The sequence below is a fragment of the Apteryx mantelli genome, chromosome 13 (genome assembly GCF_036417845.1).
Source record: "Apteryx mantelli isolate bAptMan1 chromosome 13, bAptMan1.hap1, whole genome shotgun sequence".
NCBI lineage: Eukaryota > Metazoa > Chordata > Aves > Apterygiformes > Apterygidae > Apteryx > Apteryx mantelli.
The window spans coordinates 24,234,500-24,253,899 of NC_089990.1; the positions used below are offsets into that span (position 1 = coordinate 24,234,500).

At 47.4% G+C, this 19,400-nt stretch overlaps 1 protein-coding gene and 1 non-coding gene across 5 annotated transcripts; one reads left to right on the top strand and one right to left on the bottom strand.

The window, feature by feature from the left end:
• Positions 1 to 1,583: 1,583 nt before the first annotated feature.
• Positions 1,584 to 1,655, bottom strand: TRNAE-UUC (transfer RNA glutamic acid (anticodon UUC)). Its single transcript has one exon. It is a non-coding gene; the product is annotated as a tRNA-Glu (tRNA).
• A 574-nt stretch (positions 1,656 to 2,229) lies between these two features.
• LOC106489866 (ras-related GTP-binding protein A) lies at positions 2,230 to 18,367 on the top strand. Of its 4 annotated transcripts, none has more exons than XM_067304390.1 (10): positions 2,230 to 2,244; positions 3,227 to 3,260; positions 5,914 to 6,013; positions 6,853 to 6,919; positions 7,980 to 8,202; positions 10,445 to 10,540; positions 12,100 to 12,222; positions 14,396 to 14,487; positions 15,465 to 15,580; positions 16,842 to 18,367. In XM_067304390.1, the coding sequence occupies exons 2-10, from the start codon at positions 3,234 to 3,236 to the stop codon at positions 16,937 to 16,939; spliced, it is 942 nt and encodes a 313-aa protein (XP_067160491.1). In that variant the 5' UTR covers positions 2,230 to 2,244; positions 3,227 to 3,233; the 3' UTR covers positions 16,940 to 18,367. The 4 variants fall into 4 exon arrangements, with proteins under 4 accessions (XP_067160491.1, XP_067160492.1, XP_067160490.1 ...); XM_067304389.1 differs by lacking the exon at positions 2,230 to 2,244 and adding an exon at positions 2,306 to 2,496; XM_013949145.2 differs by lacking the exon at positions 2,230 to 2,244 and adding an exon at positions 2,881 to 2,897.
• Positions 18,368 to 19,400: the final 1,033 nt, after the last annotated feature.

Genomic DNA, 19,400 nt, shown 5'->3' on the forward strand with positions numbered 1-19,400 from the left:
GAGAAACATGTCCAGACAATCACTTCAGGGCGGTGGGAGGGAGAAGGTCCTGTCCGTCCTGCCATCTCTCTGCTGAGAGCGCAGGTGGGCTCTGTGGATGGGGTTGCTGGCAGGTCCCAGGACACCATGTTCTGGATCTGCCACACTCCCAGGCTGGGGCTGCCATTGCCAAGAAGCCAGGACCCCCTTTCCAGCTTTCCCAGTTCCTGAGCACGTGTCAGGGCGCTCAGTCACTGCGCTTCCCTTACGAGCAGGAGCTGACAAAGATGCCCGTTGTGTCCGCTGCAATGGTCTCCTCACGTTTGTGGCAGCACATGCGCTGCTTTGCTGCAACGTGCCTGTGTCAAACCTGAAGTGCAGAAGCACCTCTTCTGTGGAAAGACAGATCTTCTGGATTAACGCGGGAAGGCTCGCTGATGCCAAGATTTCCGGCACTCAACGCTCCCCTGTGACCAGTCACTTCAGGAATATACTGATGACACGTGACGGCTGGCTCCTCTCAGTTTCACAGCTTTGGGGAGACACAAGAGGACCCCTCTGCCCCATGCAGACCAGAGGACTCTTCTGCCCTTGCTAGGTGATTCAGATGACCTCCCTTCTGTGGAGACAGCCTGGTTCATAGGCACACCGTTCCCCACCCTGTACCTTTGCCTCTAGGCCAACTTGCTAACAGGGCTTCTGTGGTTTCCTTCCAGCCCTGGAAATGACCAGGGATCAGTTTAGCACTCTACTTTCAGAGCTTTCTTGCTTTCTTCTTCTTTGGGCTTGCAGGCAGAGCGCTTTGCATCTCTTTCTTTTGTAGGACCTAATGTTCCTTGGTGAGTAGGCTATATAATTCTTCTGCCTCCCCATCAGAGTATCTAGATATTCATAAAAAGTTGTCTGAGAAATCTAGCTTCACCAAGAAAATTCGCTTCATAAATGACTAATCCTACAACCTCACTATATGTTTGCTTGTTTTTACAAATTATCTTAGCAGATTTTTGCTGCTAGAGTTGCAGCAGGACACTACCCGTTTTGAACAACAGTCAGGGGCTTTTAAACATGCTGTGAAATACAAGCAACCATCTTTCTTGGTTGGGTTAGAGGAAAATTCCAATAAACTCACTGTATCTGTTTAGGTACTCTGCTGTCTGACTCACCTGAGCACCTTAAACTGAGGCAGGAGACAGTTTGCCATGGCAGAACACACCTAACAACTTCAGGAGATTCCTGGGGTCCTCGGTCCCGATTTATTGCACAAAACTGCTATCCTAACTAGTCGGGAGAGTGACTAGGGAAAACGAGGGGAATGTGGTTTGCACAACGTACATATACAGTCCTTGGGGCGGACAGAACGGTTGCTAAAAAGAGGTGCGGGTAGCGCCAGTCTTCTGAAACCTGCCTTGTGGGTCTCCAAAAGCCCAGGGTTCAGCCCTAAATTGCACCTGAACCTCTGCCTGGGCTCCCGCCGCGGCTGCGTCGCGCGGAGAGGCCCGAGGAGGGGGCGGCCGGGCCGGGGCTTCCCAGCGCCCCCCCTCCAGCCGCGGGAGCGCGCTCTCGCCGGGACTGTCCCCACGGCACGCGGGGCAAAAAAGTGATACTTCCCATACCGGGAGTCGAACCCGGGCCGCCTGGGTGAAAACCAGGAATCCTAACCGCTAGACCATATGGGAGGTGCTGAATGGTTTTTCCTCCGCGCGGCTGATAACGCTCAACCGCCCATGACTGTTCTGTGCCCACAGCCCCAGAGACGGGGCAGAGGCCCAGCCCAGACGTACCGCCGCCCTCTGCCCCGTGCCCGGGCAGGGAGGCCCCGGGACCGGCCTTTGCCCGCCTCCCACTCCCTGCACGCCCGCTAACACTCCGGGTCCGCCCCTGCCTCCCTGTTGTGGGCACGGCGGGGGTGCACCCGCCGCCCGGCACCTCCGCCGAGCGGGGGCACAGCGGGGCACCACGCGGCCTCCGCCTCGCTGGGCGACGAGCGGCTCTCAGGGCTGCCTGGCCCGCGCCTACCCCCTGCGCCATTCCGCGGCGGCCGCCCTCCTCCCGCCGCCTCCATAAAGCCCCCCCGGGAAGAGCGGTTTGCCCACACGCAAGATGGCGGCCGGCGCTTCACCGCAACTCCCTTCCTCCTCCTTCCCTCTCTCAGCCCCGCCCGCCCTGCCGTTGGCGGCGGCGCGTCACGTGACGGCGGGGGGCACGGGAGCGCGGGAGAGGGCGGGGTGAGCGCTCACGTGACTGGCGGCGGCCGCCTAGCGCTGGGTCTCGTGAGCGCCGCTGGGGGGGGGCGGGGGGTCCCGGGCGCCGCGGCGGGAGCGGGCGAGACCCCGGCGGCGCGGCGGGCTCACGCGAGGCCGCGGCTTTGAGGCCTAGCCCGGAGCGCGGGAGCGGGGCGCTCGGTCCTCGCCGCCCGCTGCGCCCTCCGCCTCCGGCGGGCAGGCCGGCAGGCAGGCACCCCGCTGCCGCCCGCGGGCACCGCCGAGCCGGCCCGGGAGGCGCCTATCGCGGCTAGAGGTAGCGGGGGGCGGCGGCGGCAGCGCTGCCTGGGCCGGGGGGAGCGGCGGTGGGGGGCGGCGGGCGGGGGGTGAGTGACAGCCCCGGGGGGGCGGCCCCGGCGTGGGGGAGCCCCGCGGCGGGGCGGGAGGCCGCGGCGGCCGGGGCGCGGGGCCTGGCTCGGCCCGGGGGCCGCCGCGCCTCCGGCCGGGGCGCGAAGGGAAGGTGCCGGCGGCGGGGACAGTGCGTTTGGGGACATGTGACTCGCTGGTCATGGGTTGCGCTGCGGAGCATCTCCTGGAGCGGCTGGGGAAGGAGGCGCCGCGGGGCGGCGGGGGTGGCGGGGGCGCCCGGCTGGGCCGGCGGCGGCGATCAGCCCTGCCCGAGCGTCTGCGCGGGGACCGGAGTTGCGCGGCAAGACTGTGAGTGTCTAACGCTGCCTCTCGGCACTCGCTGCATCCGTCTTGCTTGGGCTTGTTTCGGCTGAGTAATTAAGGGAATGTTGTTCATCACGGGCGTGCTAGAGGGTTTTCTTGTAATAAGAAGCTTTCCTTAAAGTTTCCCCTTAGCAGTGTTGTCTGGAACAGAAGCTGTCAAGCGTCTTGCGAGGTGGAGGTTGGGATGAGCTGTGTCAGTTCTGGGAGTGCTTCCCCTTTTGCATGACGCTTCTGTGGGTGGAATTTGGATGTTCAAGTGAAGCCTATAACTGAGAAAAGTAGAGCAACATAACGAGATGGTCTTGTCTCCGTAGGTGGGTGATGCCGAGCACAGCCATGAAGAAAAAGGTAAGAACTGAAATAAGAATCCTTTGTAGATAGGTTTGCTTCCCCTTTTGCTAATGTGGTTATGTGTTTACACCTGTATCTTGATATGTTCTTTAGCTGTCAGCTACCTCTTAAGACTCTCACAGAGCTGATAGATATATTCTTTGGTTAAAATGCTGGAACTCAAAAACAAATTTGAGTTTATTGCTAACAAGAGCAGCTGGGCCCAGCAGAACCATCCACGATAACTGCTATGTGAATACCTCTGGTACATGTTGCAAAAACCCTCCGCTTACTATATACCTTGCGTAGCGCGAGGGAAGAGGACATGCTGTAATCGACTTCGTTGGCCTGTGGCAAGACCCTTCTGGTATGTTACAGAAACTTGCACGGGAAGCTTGTAATTCTCTTGAGGGCTCCTGGGAGGATGAAACTTAACACACAGTGAAAAAGTAGTGCATTTATTAAGGCTTGGGGATGTGCGTATGACAGCAGTAAGCATATTCAGAGCTGTCAAAATGGCTGTGTAAAGACTGTATGACTGTCCCTCTGTGTTATGCTAGGGTTGGATTTCCTTTCTGGCCCCACGCGCTGGTGTCTGACCTCACTGAAAGTCCAACACAGCCTAAAACTTAGGAATTAGGTTTGCTTTTAGGTTGACCTTGTGCTGTGTCTCTTGGAGCTGTATTGGGTTTCTGCATGTGCTTTTCCTGCAGGTGGTATGAAATTAGAGGCGATGCTGATTTTATTTTTGGGCTGCTCTGTGTGTGGCTAAGGGGAAAAAAAGGCAGTGTGGCTTTTTAGGGGGGTGCTTCAGAAGTGCTGGTAGGTGTTACCTAGTCAGCCTACTTCTTTGGAGAAAAGAGTCCTTGTTAGAAAATCATCGAGGTCTGCTCTCCTCGGCGCTTCTGAGCATAATGGGAGATTCTTTGTCATTTGTATCTTAACTGTGTGGTCAGCTTCTTTTGGAAAGAATTTGCCAGCCTGCGAAGTGTTGCGGTAGCTCTCGAGTGGAAGAGTGACTCGTGTGAACAGGATGGTGTGATTCTGCCTCTCCTGTTTTGCTCTGAGACTCTGGCAGTTGTTGCCGTGCAATCCCAGAGTGAGGTCAGGGAGTCGAGCGAGTGCCTTTCCAGCCAGCATTTGGCACTAGTCATGGGCTGGGCAGGCAGACTCGGGCCGGCTGCACTCTTGTTAAAACTATCCTTGATGATAGATTTTCAGAGCTGTTGCCAAAGGCTGAAGTTGACTTTGTAACTGGAACTTGTTTAACAGCTGTTTTTGTGAGCAAGTCTGTGTTGGCTGTCAGAGACTTTTTAAATCACCACATAGAGTCTTTCCATGTGTGATTGATTGTCTCCCCTCTTCCTTGGTTTTCTGCTACCTGTTAACTAAAGCGGTTGTCTTTGGCATGATGATCTGCAAAGAGGCCTCTGGAATTGAATCTGTGTCCCCTACAAAATAAAAAGGCCGGTATATTTGAACTGGTGCCGCATCTGCTTTTAATTTCTTTTTGGTCTTCTGACGCTCTTGAAACTCAACGTGCGACTTGTATTTCACTTCTGCCAGGGAAGAGAAACCAAGCTGTGTTGTAAGAAGGAAAAGAACAAGATTAGAAGAGAAGTAGTGGCAGGGGGGAGAATACCAGGGCAGAAGGTGCTGAGTGGGCAAGTGATTGTTTTCAGTCTAGGCTTACAGGCTTGAGATAAAACTGTTCTTTGTTTTGCTTAAGTCCTTTGCTCTTGCCAGAAGAACACCAAGCCTTCACCTTTGGTGCCAGTGCCTTTGGAAAACGTGCAGGCCGCGAGGGATGGGGGGAAGGGAGAGACTGACAGCAGCCTCAGGAGCAGGCCCCGCTCTTCGCCCCGTGCTGGCGGTCTAGCTGGGAACGCAGGAGAGCCCTCTGCCAGCGTGTGTTGGGGAAGAAGGGGTTATGCTTGATAGTGGCTGTGGGCTGGCTGAACTTTCTCTTGGGTGTTACGCTGTCAAGCAAAGGAGCAGGAGCGTAGTGTCCAGCAGGGAGAGGCTCCTGAGAGAGAAGAGCAGAAAGGGGGAGGCCAGGGAAGGAGGGGGGCATAGTTTCAGGAATGCAAACAAGATGAAGAGGTTTTTAGCCTTCTAATTGTGATCCAGTGACCACGCTTGGCAAGGAGCTAAGAACATCTGTCTTCTAGGTTTCCAGGTGTGGTACTCTTTGCCACTGTCATCTGAGGTATTCAAATCCTGTCTTCCAGTTGCTTCAACAGTAACGTAGAAGGCTGAGAGGGGATCTTATCAATGTGTACAAGTATCTGAAGGGAGGGTGTCAAGAGGATGGAGCCAGACTCTTTTCAGTGGTGCCCAGTGACAGGACAAGAGGCAACGGGCACAAACTGAAACACAGACGCTTCCATCTGAACATGAGGAAAAACTTTTTCACTGTGAGGGTGACAGAGCACTGGAACAGGTTGCCCAGAGAGATTGTGGAGTCTCCTTCTCTGGAGATATTCAAAACCCGCCTGGACGCGATCCTGTGCAAGGTGCTCTAGGTGACCCTGCTTGAGCAGGGGGGTTGGACTAGATGATCTCCAGAGGTCCCTTCCAACCTCAACCATTCTGTGATATTAACCCAAAGGGAGGCCTGGAGGACTTGGTGCTTTATGGTAGCTAATTCTTTCTTCCTCTTTCTTTCCAGGTGCTGCTGATGGGTAAAAGCGGGTCTGGGAAGACCAGCATGAGGTCCATTATCTTTGCAAACTACATTGCCAGGGACACACGGCGCCTGGGTGCCACAAGTAAGATTTCTCTCACTTAAATTGGAAAGTCTCAGGGCTCAAACTCTGGTTATTAGAGTGGTGAGACTTTTTTGGATCAGGAAGCAGCCTTTGCTGCTGCTACACCTGCTATTGGAGAAGTGATCGGAGCCTTCTCATGGTCTTTTGCATTGGAGAAGCCTTCCCATTGATAGCCTGCTGATCACTAACACAGCTGGGGGGCACAGTGGTCTTACTATAAACACCTGTGGTTTGGCAGGATGATGCACTAGTCCTAATTAGTGCCTTCTGCGTTTTGTGTTTCTCTCCAAAGCCACTGATCTGAAAAAGTAGTAAAAGATTCTTCTGAAACAGTGGTTTGAATCCATGAGGATCTAACAGTGATCCCTGGGAAACACCTGTGAGGACTTAATGTCACAGGTTGATCCATCCTTGGTGATATTTCCTCTTTGTCATACGTTAGGCCTTTTCAAAAAGTTTATATCTGATTACTAATTTATTTTTAAGGCTTGCTTAAGGCCTTGCAGAATGTGCTGGTACTAGTATCATTCTTAAAATATCACAAAGATTGGAGAACATGTTGTTAAAGGGGACACACCTACTGTATTTCTCAGGAGAACAATATCCTAGTTAAGCAGTGGGAAGGCTTGAATTACTCTGGCAACTGTATTTATCCATAGTGTGTCCAGCTTCAGATTTACATCCAGTGGTGTTGTTTAGATGGAATTTTATAAATTGTAGGCCGTGTTGTGAAGAGTGATGTTTCTGGCTGCCTGAGGAGGCAGCAGTCTGATCTGAAGCTGCTCTGGGTGTGTCTGGTGAGCGGCACAGTTTAGTAAACTCCTGTTGTCTCTTTGCAGTTGATGTGGAACACTCCCATGTTAGATTTCTAGGAAACCTGGTGTTAAACCTGTGGGACTGTGGAGGGTAGGTACTGTCTATTTTCTTACTTTTGTAACCTTTGGGGGTTAGCTCTGGTGGCCAAGATGGAGATGTAGTACAGGGATCCTTCTGCCTTTACGAGACTAGTATGCTCGTTGTGTATTAAAGGAATAGAACAAGCTTTACGCGTTAAACTGTAAAACTGGTGAGACAACTCTGGAGAAAGTGACTACCACATCTTAGACTCGTGTGGAGGTGGGTGGGAGAGGTTGACCTGATTACTGCTGTCTTTTGAGTTATGCACTGCTCCTTTGATGTGGAAAGATAGGCCCACCCTTTCCGTGCTGGCTGCTTTTTCCTGTTGGCAAAATGTCTGAGCCTGTCGCCTGGACTTTCTCTTGGGGTGGCTGGTGGTGACACACGTTTCAGAACTGTCACCAGCTTGATTCAAATGGGGTGTGTGCTGAGAAGTGATGTCAGAGACTAGTGATCCTATGGTTCCTAGCAAGCAGCTTTTCAAGGAACAGACCCTCCCGCTGGCAGAGCCTCAGCAGAGCTGTCAGACTTACTTGCTAATCTGCCTCAGATCTAAAGTCCACGTCCTTTGCCTGAGCCACTTTCGGTAAAAGTTAGTTAAAGTAGATGCAGGTCCTGTAATAGCAAGATACAATGATGATTTTGGACATATTTTATCTACTGCTGCTGTGGCTTTTTTGTATGCAATTTCCCAAAAGCCAATATGCGTCAAAAAGCTCTGTAGCTTCATTTGCATAGGACGCTGCCCAAGCTAGCCCGGAGCAGCCTGCTCTGATGTGTAAAAGCTTCCTGTGAGAGATGGAGAGGCAGAGAGTACCCCTCATCTTCAGGAGCATCTGACTTTGCTTAGTTTGAAATGCCTTGGGAGCCTTATGTCATGGAGAATTTAGCCATCTGTGGAGCTCTTTCCTAGTCTTGTGTGATGGGGACTTTAGCTAAGAATGTAAACCTTCTCTTTGCCTTTCTAACGTGAGGTGTTTTACACAGAACACTCTTTCCTGACGATACTAAACAAGGCCTGGTTGCTCTAATGGAAGTCTCTCTGCTTTGCTGCTCTGCCCCTTCTCAGGCAGGACACCTTCATGGAGAACTACTTCACCAGTCAGCGAGACAACATCTTCCGCAATGTAGAAGTCCTCATATACGTCTTCGATGTAGAGAGCCGTGAACTGGAGAAGGACATGCACTACTACCAGTCATGCTTGGAGGCAATTCTTCAGAACTCTCCTGATGCAAAGATCTTCTGTCTCGTGCACAAGATGGACTTGGTGCAGGAGGATCAGCGGGATTTGGTGAGAAGCTGATAGTTGCCATAGAAATTCTTTCAAAGAAGTAGAGCATCTTATGACTGTGCTAAAGCATTGCTATTTCATGCTTCAAGGACAGCCCTGTCAGCACCCTTCCTAGAAGGGTTTCTCAGATATTCAGAAATCCTCAAAGCCTGAGGGTTTTTTTTTCTGCCTTTTGTAAACTGTATGTTGTTGTTCATCTGCATATAATCTAGTGGAGAACAGAACTAATGATTTTTAGTAACTAGTCTTAGCCTTATCTTTGGTAGCATCAGTTCTAACATTTTCGCCAGACCTTGGCTGCAGAGGGTAGGGAAAGAAGGTAGAACTGCAAGAAATCCAGCAAACAAACTGGCATCTTGCCATTTGGGTGTCTTCAAGGACTCTGACAGTGAGAATTGATTTCTTTTTAGCTGGTGCTTTCAGTCTAGCATGGGTCCTGTTATAAAGTGTAACCAAAAAAAACAGTGAAACTTTCCCAGTTTACTAGAAAGGGGCTTGCATCAGTTGATTCCTCTGGTTTCTGTCACAGGGCATTCTATTTGGCCTACTCGCCCAGAGATCACCTCTTAATTTAACACTTCCCAGCCCCAGGAGCTCAGTGCAAATCCTGCAAAGTGGCTGGGGAATCAATCTTTTGGCAGCATTTGGTGTTTTAGGCTCTTTTCAGAGCCTTTGAAAGGTTTGGAGGGAGACTGGTGGATGCTGAATTTCTACCAAACTCATTTTTCAGCTTTGAAAAGCAACCAGCTCCTGATACCAAAGGAGAAATTAATTTTGTGAGTTAGACACTGTAGGTTAGATACCTTTGCTTGACAAGGACATCCCTGGCTGATGGGCCCCTTCCTGATTTGGAGCAAATCTGGAGGCCCCTTTAGGCTGAAGTCTATTGACTGAAGTAAGAATTCAAATAGTCAACTTTTCTTCCGGTTCCTGGTGAGTATGGGTCTGGGCAGCTGCAAAGGAGACCTTGCAAAGAAAGGGGATCCCACGTCTGAGATCACAACCTGGCCTCCTTGCATAGACTTATTCCATGTGGCAGTTTGGCTGCAGATCACTCGTGCGCTCTGAGTATGGTGATCCTCACTTTCTCTTTTGGTTCTGCCCTCCAGCTCAGTGGAAAATAGATCAGAGCTTCCTTGTAGGGCTGATTGGAGGACCTTTTCCTTTTTTTCCATCTCTTTTTCCCTCCAACCTGTAAAAAGGGGTTGAAATCTCCTTGAAGCTCCAAATTAAGTAAAACCTTGCACTTTCTAGCTTTGGTATTTTGGGGATTAGTAAGCAGATGTTGGTTTTCTGCAGTTCACTTGTGTAGATTCTAGTGAGGTCCTGAAATGAGAGGTAGACAGAAGAGCTGCCTTGCTCTGCACATACTTTCAGCACATATCACTGCAGACCCGTCAAGATCTGCTTTATGGTGTCTGCTACTCAGAACAGCCAGCAAATACTCTTGAATTGGGCCAAACAACTATGCCTGTATATCCTACTGAAGACTTTGGCGTTTTAGGCCCCAGATGGTAAGTGTTGGCCTAGGCAGCATTTCAGACATAACAGGATTTATGTTCTGTCATGCTCCTAAAAACACTAAGCTGTGATGAAAGCAGTGATCGCATCTTCCCCAGCAGAGGGCACGTTGCTGGCTGGCTGGCTGCTCTTTTACCAGTTCTGTAGGGGCACGTGCTGTCTTCGCTTTTTTTTATTTAAGACTGTGACTTCCAAGGGCAGAGTTTGATGTGAGAAGGCTGTATCAAAGTACGTGTCTTACAGCACCTTTATTATTGCAGTTCATATTGATGAACTTCTCTAGTGCTTTCCTCCCATCTTGTTCTCGCTGACAGTTTTTTTTGCCTGCGACCAGGGACTCCAGAGTTCCTGCGTTGTGATTATATATTACATTTAAATACTTGCCATGGTTCAGGTCCTCTGTGAAACTCCTCCTTCCTGTCCCCATTCCCACTCCGTAACACCCGTTGTTATTTCAGATCTGAGTTCCTGTCAGCTCTATTGCAAGACAAGCCATGGTTTGCTTGCCCCTACTACTTCTTTGCGGGGTGGGTTTCTGACAGTCTGTCCTAGCCAGCAGTCGCTGCTGCTGTCTGTTCTCCAGTGCTGTATGTGCCTGTGTGGTTTTATTTTATTTATTTATTTTTTTGAAATGCATGGTTTCTGCTATAAACACAATACAATAATGCACCAAAGGCATAAATATTTATATTCAGCTGTTAATTTTTTTTTCCTCTACCAGATTTTTAAGGAGCGGGAAGAAGACTTAAGGCGCCTTTCTCGCCCCTTGGAATGTGCTTGTTTTAGAACTTCCATCTGGGATGAAACACTTTACAAGGTCTGTACAGTGTCCTTCCTATACCTGGTGTGTGGTTAGTTGCTGCAGGCTTATTAGTGACTGATCCTTTCTAGCTCTGCAGTGAAACTACTTTTGGAGGCTCCCTGTTCTTAAGGGCATCCAGAAATCTTGTTTTCTTTAAAAGAAAGAAAATCTGTCAACATGTTAGTGTCATGGTTAATGGTGTCACTGGTTAGCGCTGTCTAGACACCCTGCCTAGCCACTTTGGAAAGAGCTTCTGCATCTTTTAGTCATGTCTAGCCAGCATAGATTTGCTTCCTGTTTTTTTTTTTTCTACAACTTTGTTAAAGCACTTAAGCATTTAATGTCCTGGGGATTTGCTTGCTGTCAGGAATTTTTCTTACTCTCTGTCATTCCGGACTGCTAAGTCAGATCTTTCTGGTGCCGGAGTGATGAGTGCTGCCTGGGCTACACTGAGAAAAAGGGATCATCAAATTGCCAGCTAATGCTAATAAGCAGCGGTAGTAGCGTAATGGTTAGGTTGCTTGCTGTCTGAAGGTGATGACCATCTGGCTCTTTCTGCTGATATCAGTGAGACTTCAGATAATGGTGTTCACCATCTTGGAAAATCCAGCCAGAAGTGTAGCAAATTCCCCTGCCTTCACTATATGAAGAGTTTGAAGGAAGCTGGTACACAGAATGTGTGCCAGGTGTTGCTCTTTCCAGAGCACCTACCTACTCCCTCTAGGTGACTAGCGACCTTTAAAAGCAGTGGCACACCCTGTCTTCTTACAGGAATCCCTCAAGTTGCTCAGTTATGCTGGTTACTTTATTTGGGCTTCTTATATTGAGGCAGACTTGTGCTATTCTAGATACCACCCTGCCAGAGCTCTTCAGAGCTCGTACCATTGAGATGGGTCTAATTTTGCAGGCAGGATGGTAGGGTTTTTTGGTAAATATCAAATACTTGGTAAATATGAAACATATGCCCACCGTGACACCTGGGGTGAAGCATGGTGCAGACCTGGATCAGTAGGTAGGCAGTGAGATGAAGCCACTGCAGATGGAGAACCCAAGTCTGAATGAGGACAGATGCCTGTTATAGCATGTCCAGTTCCTCCTGGGTTGGTAGTTCCTGACTCAGTGTAGTAGTTTAGAGCTTTCTGTTTGGATCTGTTATGAGCTGTCAGGTATCTGTCTGCTCAATGACCTTGCTCAAGATTAAGAAACTTTGAAAACTTGAGTGGGTTTACCTGAAAGCAGTAGATAGAAACATTGCCAGCTCAAAATGAGAATGGATTTAAGTCTGTTTTATAATAGTCTAGTTCCTGTGTGACTGCTGTGGAGAAAATTTGACCTAGTTAAGAGTTTGTCCCAGGAAAACAGGTCTGGGATACCACTGAATATCCCTACCATAGTAGAGAGATCTGGATGCTGATGTGGGAGAAGCTTCTCAGTCTTGCCTAGGCTTAAAAAAGAGGAAAAAAAAAAAAAAACCCAGCAGCTGCAAGTAGGCAGTTCTTGAGCACTTAGTGTAGCAAGAGGATGAGGCAAAAGCGCTAATACAGCCTTTATGTTGTGTCTTTCTTAATTGACAGGCTTGGTCCAGTATAGTCTATCAGCTGATCCCCAATGTCCAGCAGCTGGAAATGAACCTGAGGAACTTTGCTCAGATCATCGAGGCAGATGAAGTGCTTCTGTTTGAGAGAGCCACTTTCCTGGTGAATACAGCTGTTCTGCCCTTCGTGTTCTTCTGCCCAGCCTAGGATGGCGTTCCCTGGATGGAAAGTGCTGTTATGGCAGTAGCCCAAAGAGAGGTGCCAGCACCACATGGCAGAACATTTTGATCCAGGCCTTGTGATACTGAAAGTAGTTGATGTGACTCCATAGCTCATGCAACTTTCCCAAAATTTCCACTTGTAGCATTTGAGCTGAGGGCTGCAGGAGGGTTTCATATCTCCATTCTCATGTTGGCCATTGGACTTTTTTGAGAATTCCTTTCTGTACGTGGCAAGAACCTTTTTTAGCTTGAAAAATCTTTTCAGTTCCTCATGGACTGGCATTTTAACTGGTCTTGATTCCCTTTTTTTGTCAAGGGTCTGATGCTCTACAAACCTGGAGTATGGACAGGGGATTGCAAGCTATTGGACTGCTATGGCTTCCAAAGTTACTAGCTGTGTGGTAACTATGCCTCCAATCCGTTGTGTCTGCAGAGGAAAATGTGTTAAAACCACTGTTGTGGCTTGTCTGTCCATACTCTCAGTTTCTAGATTGGTCTCTTCAGACTCTATACCAAAACTCTTCCTGAAATGAAGAAAAGGTTTTGAATTTTTTTTGAACTTTCTCCTTAGCAAACAAATACCTGACTCTGAAATGGCGAGTGTGTAAGGAGGGAGCCATTACTTCTCTCACTTAAGATATCAGAAGTAGGCACCTGTCATTTCTGGCAGGCTCTACTTTTTTGACCTTTTGTACCTGATGTATACCACCAAGGTGGAACTATTAAACAATAATTATAATTGTATTTATCACTGGGAAGGAATAATCTTTGCTACAAGAAATCCGTACTTATTTTCAGCGTAGTGTTGACTTTAAAAAGACTTTTCTCCTTCTCATTATCTTTTTTTATGTATTTAAACTTCCCCAAGGACTCCTTTCTCCTGAAGTGAAATAGCTTTTTCCTGTTACTGTGATTTGAATATAGCTGCAGAATAAGACATCTGAGGAGTTAAGGAACGAACTTGCATACAGTGAAGGCTTTGGTATGAATGTAATCCTTGAATCTGGCTCATATTGTACTTCTATGAATAATTGGGCAGGCTTAAAACTAGGAAATAGATAACTTTTTAAGGTGCACGAGAGATTGTTAGTTACTGCAAGCCTGTTAAATATGATTCCATAGGTAGAAAACGAAGATTTTGATGTTCTTGCGCAAGGGTGTGTGACACTTTTGGTAATGGATGGTTTCATGATTACGAATACTTTTTGGGGGTTTTCTGTGGGACCAAAGATGATGCAATTACTTGTTTGTGTGCAGTTCCTCTTGTACAGTAAACACAGTTCTTGGCCCATTGGCAAATTTGGCTGAAGAGTGAAGGTCTGTAGGGTACCAGCCTCATGAAGACGGTCAGGGAGAGGGGAGAGATGGGCATGGATCCTTTTTTGCAAGCGTTCCTAATAATACTTTTTGATCCTTGGAATTTTTGCAGTGGGGTACCAAGGCCTGCATGTTGCTGCCAGATGACAAGGAGGGGAACGGATCTGTTTGCAGACGACTTAGCACAGTCTTGGTCTGACTCAGTTAACTGATGGAAAGAGAGCTCCCTGGGAAACCAGGCTTCGTCGGCTCTGCTGTTCTTAGTCAGAAAGACGAACAGCTTGCTCTGGTTTTCCGAGAGCCCTGCTTGTGCATCCTTCGTGTTGCATAATGACAAATTTCTCAGGTTTCTGTCCTTGGGAATCTGCAGCATGATAGACTTGGCAAGAAAAATCTATTCTAGCAGTTGTCAAGTATCTGTTTTCCCCCCCACCTGAAGTGATGCTCTTAAATTATCCCCCTCCATTGTGCTTTTCTTGTTCTTTGAATTGAGGCTTAAATTGCTGGTAAGTTGGGGTATTCAGTCCTCAAATGAAGCAGAGTGCCTCTTCTGTATCTCACATGCTTACATGTGTTCATGCTTGTGAAAGGCTTTGCAGTGATTGTGTTACTGAATCTTGTTTTACCGTGAAATGACCATAAGTATTGTTGTAAATAGTTTCCCGGGTTCAGTCAGCGAAAGGCAAAGGGAATTCCTGTGCTGGTCACCACCCATTTCCCATAATTGCTATCAAGCCTGAGAAACCGGTGCTGAAATAAGTTACTAACACTGCAGTCTCTCTCGTTCTCTCTTCCAGGTCATTTCTCACTATCAGTGCAAGGAACAGCGGGATATCCACAGATTTGAGAAAATCAGCAACATTATTAAACAATTCAAATTGAGTTGCAGGTGAGCTGGTTTAGTCGTTAGTTGGGAAAGATACCTGAGCAGATACCAAATGTATTTTGCTTTCATTTGACAAACTTTCTTGCTTCAGAATGAATAAAAGTTCTGTGGCTCCTCAGCAAGCTAGGGAGGTGCCTTAGTTAAATTGCTGTCTAGAAAGCACCATGTTTAAACACGAGTGTCGTGTATCTTTCATAGTTTCCTTCTTTGCTGCTCGTTGAAAGAGGTTTGTTTTGAAACAACTGTTTCCCTCTAGGCCTTATTCTCCTGGGCAAGGTAGGGAAGTTCTGGGACTGAACTGATAACTTGGTGATGGTTAAGTGCTCTCTAAATTCAGATTAAGAGCTTTGCTTCTGACCCTGTTGGTCTGGGAGGAAGGGGCTTGCAAATACTCTTTACCACTATTTTCAAAGGAAAATAGAAAGTTTACTTCAGAGTAACTTGTCCTTTGAACAGCCTTCAGGTTCAACAGCCTGTCAATAGTACCTGGAAGTGTTTAGACCCCAAGTGGGATGGAGGAGAAGTGGCTGCACAGTTGATAAGGCTGTCTCCAGATTTTTCAGCTTCATGCTTTCTTCTGCTGGTTATCTGCAGAGTGTAAAACTGCCCTTCCAAATGACTGTGGGGGCTGTTACATCTCCTGCTGGACAAGTGACAATGACTGCTTGGGCACAGCAGGCTCAAACAGGCAATGAGGTTGTATGACTTGAGTAACAACCTTGGTCGTTCAAAACTCAGATCGCTTTATATTGTTCTCATCAGATCAATTAAGCCTAAAGCTAAGGAGTTTGTTTTTTTTTTTAAAAAAAAAAGTCTCATGTGGTGGTTGTCCCCACCTGGCAAGCAGCACCTCTTCGTTAACAACACCTCAAATGAATAATGAAATGTTGGGCTGCAGAGGGGAAGCAAGGTTATGGAAAAAGTTCACTCACACTTTTTTCTTTTCTTTTCTTTTCTCCTCCCCCCTCCCCCCCCTTTAGTAAGCTGGCTGCTTCTTTCCAGAGCATGGAGGTCAGGAACTCTAACTTTGCTGCTTTCATTGACATCTTTACATCGAATACATATGTGATGGTGGTTATGTCAGACCCTTCAATACGTAAGTTGAAGCAAATATAAGCCTCTGGCCTGCTTTTGTTCACAGGAATGAAAAGCTGGATAAGTCTAGTTTAAAATGTGTTCCTGTTAAAAATGATGAACACCAGATGCAAGCAATAAAGAAATAATGCAATTCAAAGATACAAATGGATTTACTGTCCTGCCAGTTTGCCCTGTCTGAGCTAAGGGTGAAGGAAGAGACTTACCTAGCAAAAGGAAGATGAGCTGTGTACCTTTAACAACTGAGCTGTCTGCTGCTGCTGCCCAGTGGAGGGTTGTAGCAGTGGTGGGGAACCACTGAAACAGTGACCTGATTTCATAGGTCTGGTCTGGTAACCTATTTTGGACTGTTCTGATCTGGCAGCCACAGCAGTTTCTGGAGGGGAAGCAGAGATGGATTGTATTTGAGTTTTTGCTGCCTGAATTGTCTTTGTGGGCAAAGATTCCAATTCTAGCAGCATCTATTTCTCTTAAAGAATAAATTGCAACCAGTAGTGCCAACTCCCACATGAACAGTTGGAATATTTAATTCTCTACACAACTGTAATTGAAGCTGCTTTTGTTAGGACTTGAGAATCTTAAGTGAGAATCACTGTCCAGGACAGCCTTGTGGCATGCAGGGTTAATGCCTCCTGTCCTCCTCCTCTTAGGCTGTTTACTAAATTAAGGGAAAACTTGTGTAAACTGCCCACCTGGACTGAATTATTGGCTGTGATAGTGTTGTGCTCAAGGAGCAGCAGAAAAGATGCTGAAGCAACTTCTGTAACAATCCCCATGAACGAACTGTGCTGCTGCGGTTCACTCTGACTCTCCTTCAGTGTTGCTCCGGGATCAGCAAACAAAGCCCAGACCTTTTAGGGTTAAATATTGCACAGCTAGGGAACAGCGGGGTTAGTATAAAAGAGCTTGCTGATAAGGACATTGGTACTCTTAGGAGTATTGTGCCTCTTGGAAGAGAGCCTGCTTCCCACTATATTATTTTTCCAAATTTAAGCTGTAAGTTTCACTTTTACTTTCATTGATTAGCACTAAAACAGTTCTATCTCTGCTGAACAGAAGGCTCATTTCATCCTGTAGTTATCATGCAGACGTTAGAGTGGCAACATGAACCCAAGCCACCCAGGGCTTTTTGCTTCAGTGCTGCTGATAGGAACCAAAATAATCTATGTTCTTAGGTGGCATTTAATGTCTGAGGACTTTGTTACTCACCTCCCTCTTAACTTTTCTTTTTCTCCCTCTTCCCTTACCCTTTTCCATCCTAGCTTCTGCAGCTACACTGATCAACATCCGCAATGCCAGAAAACACTTTGAGAAGCTGGAGAGAGTGGATGGACCAAAGCACAGTCTGCTCATGCGCTGAACATTGGCCAAGACGCATGGTCTTTGGGGGGAGAAAAAATGAATTGGAACTACTTTTTCTTTTTTTAGGAGAATCTAACAATGTGGATGTCTTTGTGGGCTTTGAAATGAGTGTGCTGCTTACCACCGCAATCTTCTTTATTTTTTCTCCTTTTAACGTTGGACACTAGTTGCTCAGATGATGTCTGGATACACTGCGGACCTTCAGAAGAGACTTCCTGGCATATGTGGGGTTGGGAAGAAGCAAGGACAGGTGATGTGCACATGGTCTCATACTTCTGGTTGTCATAGTGGCACATGGCAGAGCCTTTTCGGATGTTCTGCTCCCAGGTGATCATACAAATCACAGGGGTGGAATATTTACTATTTTATTGGTAGGTTGCTAGAATACATTTATAAATTTCTCCTTGTCTTCAGTCATGAAAATAAATTTTTGCTACCAGGGATTTTGGATCCTAGAGCTTTGGAAAGTGGGCTTTCTTTCTCCTAAAATCTAGGGCAGCTTTGGCAAGCAGATGTATAATGGCTGCATTTCTTCTTCCATGCTACTTGTCGGGGGGTTGACTGAAGGTCATGCCAGACTTTCATTTGAGAGCTCTTCATGTTGAGGCAAAATTCACTTAACGGGTAAAGCAGTCAGGATAACACTGGTCTCTCTACACTTTTCAGTGTAGAAAAGATCAGAGTAAATGGAAGGAGCCAAAGGCCCTTATTTCCTAAGCAGTGAGATAGTCCTGGCATACCAAGTCCTCATCCTGGTGAGCCAGGAGATGCTGACATGGACAAGTAGGAATACTAGAATGTGACTGTTATGGGTTGTGTGTGCATGAGCTATATTAGCTATGTTTACGAAGAGCCAGTTGGACAGTGTTTGACAGCAATATGACTTGACATTACCGTCTATTTTTAGTGATTTTTTTTTTGTGTGTGTGCATTTCTATTAAACATAGGAACAACAAAAGCCCTACGAGTTAGGGGAATCTCTCTGACTTGGTGGATGGGAGTTGGTGCTTGTCAAAGCATCTTTTTTTTTTTCTTGCTGCATCAAATTATACATATGAAAAAAAGTGTGGTAAATCTGAATCTGAGCCTGGCTCTCCACTTTGTATTCTCTGAATCATGCCTTTCCCCTGTATCTGTGCCTACACACATACTGGGGGGGGGAAAAATCTGAAAGGGTGAATCTGTTATGTGAAAACTGAAAGCTAAAGTGCATATCTCGGCTGGAGAGCTGAGGATGGGTTAGCCACAAAATCTTTCATTGATTCTAAATCTTTACAATATTAAACACCCATGTCTTGCACCACCTACTCAGCAGATGTATTTGTAATCTGTAAGGCTAGGTATATTTTCAATGAGAATCATCAAGTCGGCATCCCTGTGGGAGTGGAACTCTGTTACCAAGATTCTTATTAAAAATTCAAATGTCTGAGTTTCTGGAGAACTTGTGAATGGACTAGAGATGCCAGAGTGCTTCAGTGCTTGAAGGTGTGGCATATGGTGTCTCTTCTGGCACGGGAAGAGCAAATCTCGCCCACCCACAGCAAGATCGGTTTTGTCTGACGTCTGGCTGGAGCAAGTCAAAATGCAACCGCTGCTTCCTCTTGCTGATGCTCCCCTGCTGCTTTGATGAGGTCAGTCTGTGCTTTCACTCCAATCAATGGAAACATTAGGGTTTTTCTTACACCCAAACCCTGCCCTCGGTGCTGCTCAGCAAAGCAGGAGGATGAATAGCTTTCCTGCAGATGCATGTGTTGTCCGAGTTTCTGGAACTTCAACTTCAGAAGCCTCCAAGCAGTTCCCGGGAAGGACTCTGCTTGCAGAAGGCAGGCAGGCTGCTGTCGAGATCACAGGAAAGTGGAAGATTGCTTAGGGCTGCAGTTCCAGTGCAGGCTTAAACACCTTCTGTTGAGAGCACTCTTTCATAGGTAGACAGCTGTTGGTGAAAGAGAGACGGAGGAAAGAGTGGGAAATCAGTGCTGTTATCTCCATGGTTACAGAAAGTAGTGGGGCTTATCTCTTGCTCTTTATGTGGAGAGCAGCTTGGGAGTTGCCATTCAGATTCCTTAGAGGATAAGTTGTTTAGCATGTAAAGTGAAATAGCATTAAAAAGGAAAAAGCGGAGTGGGGGAAGCAAGTAACAAACTGGTGCCAAGGAAGAACAGTCTGATAGTTGGTAAATGGGAGTGGAACCCGGTTTGCAGGTATCCTGGCTTGCTGAAGCCTCCGAGGGCAATGGTACACCGATGGTAGCTGAGGTACTGCTGTTCTCTCTTATTCCAAATCTCTTTTCCTAAAGGTTATATATCTTGCGGGTTCTTCTGGAAAATATTTTCCTTTTGCTCTCTGGCCGAGATGCAACTTGCGCTGCTTTGTGTACACGTCCTCCAGCACAGCTGTCAAGTGAACACCAGTGTCGATGAAAATAAGCCAACAGTTTTATTTCAAGACAGCTCACTCAC

Coding starts and splice junctions, on each gene's coding strand:
- LOC106489866 (XM_067304390.1), top strand. CDS start 3,234: ATGCCGAGCACAGCCATGAAGAAAAAG. Junction 6,920..7,979: donor AACCTGTGGGACTGTGGAGG/GTAGGTACTGTC, acceptor GCCCCTTCTCAG/GCAGGACACCTTCATGGAGA. Junction 10,541..12,099: donor GGGATGAAACACTTTACAAG/GTCTGTACAGTG, acceptor CTTAATTGACAG/GCTTGGTCCAGTATAGTCTA.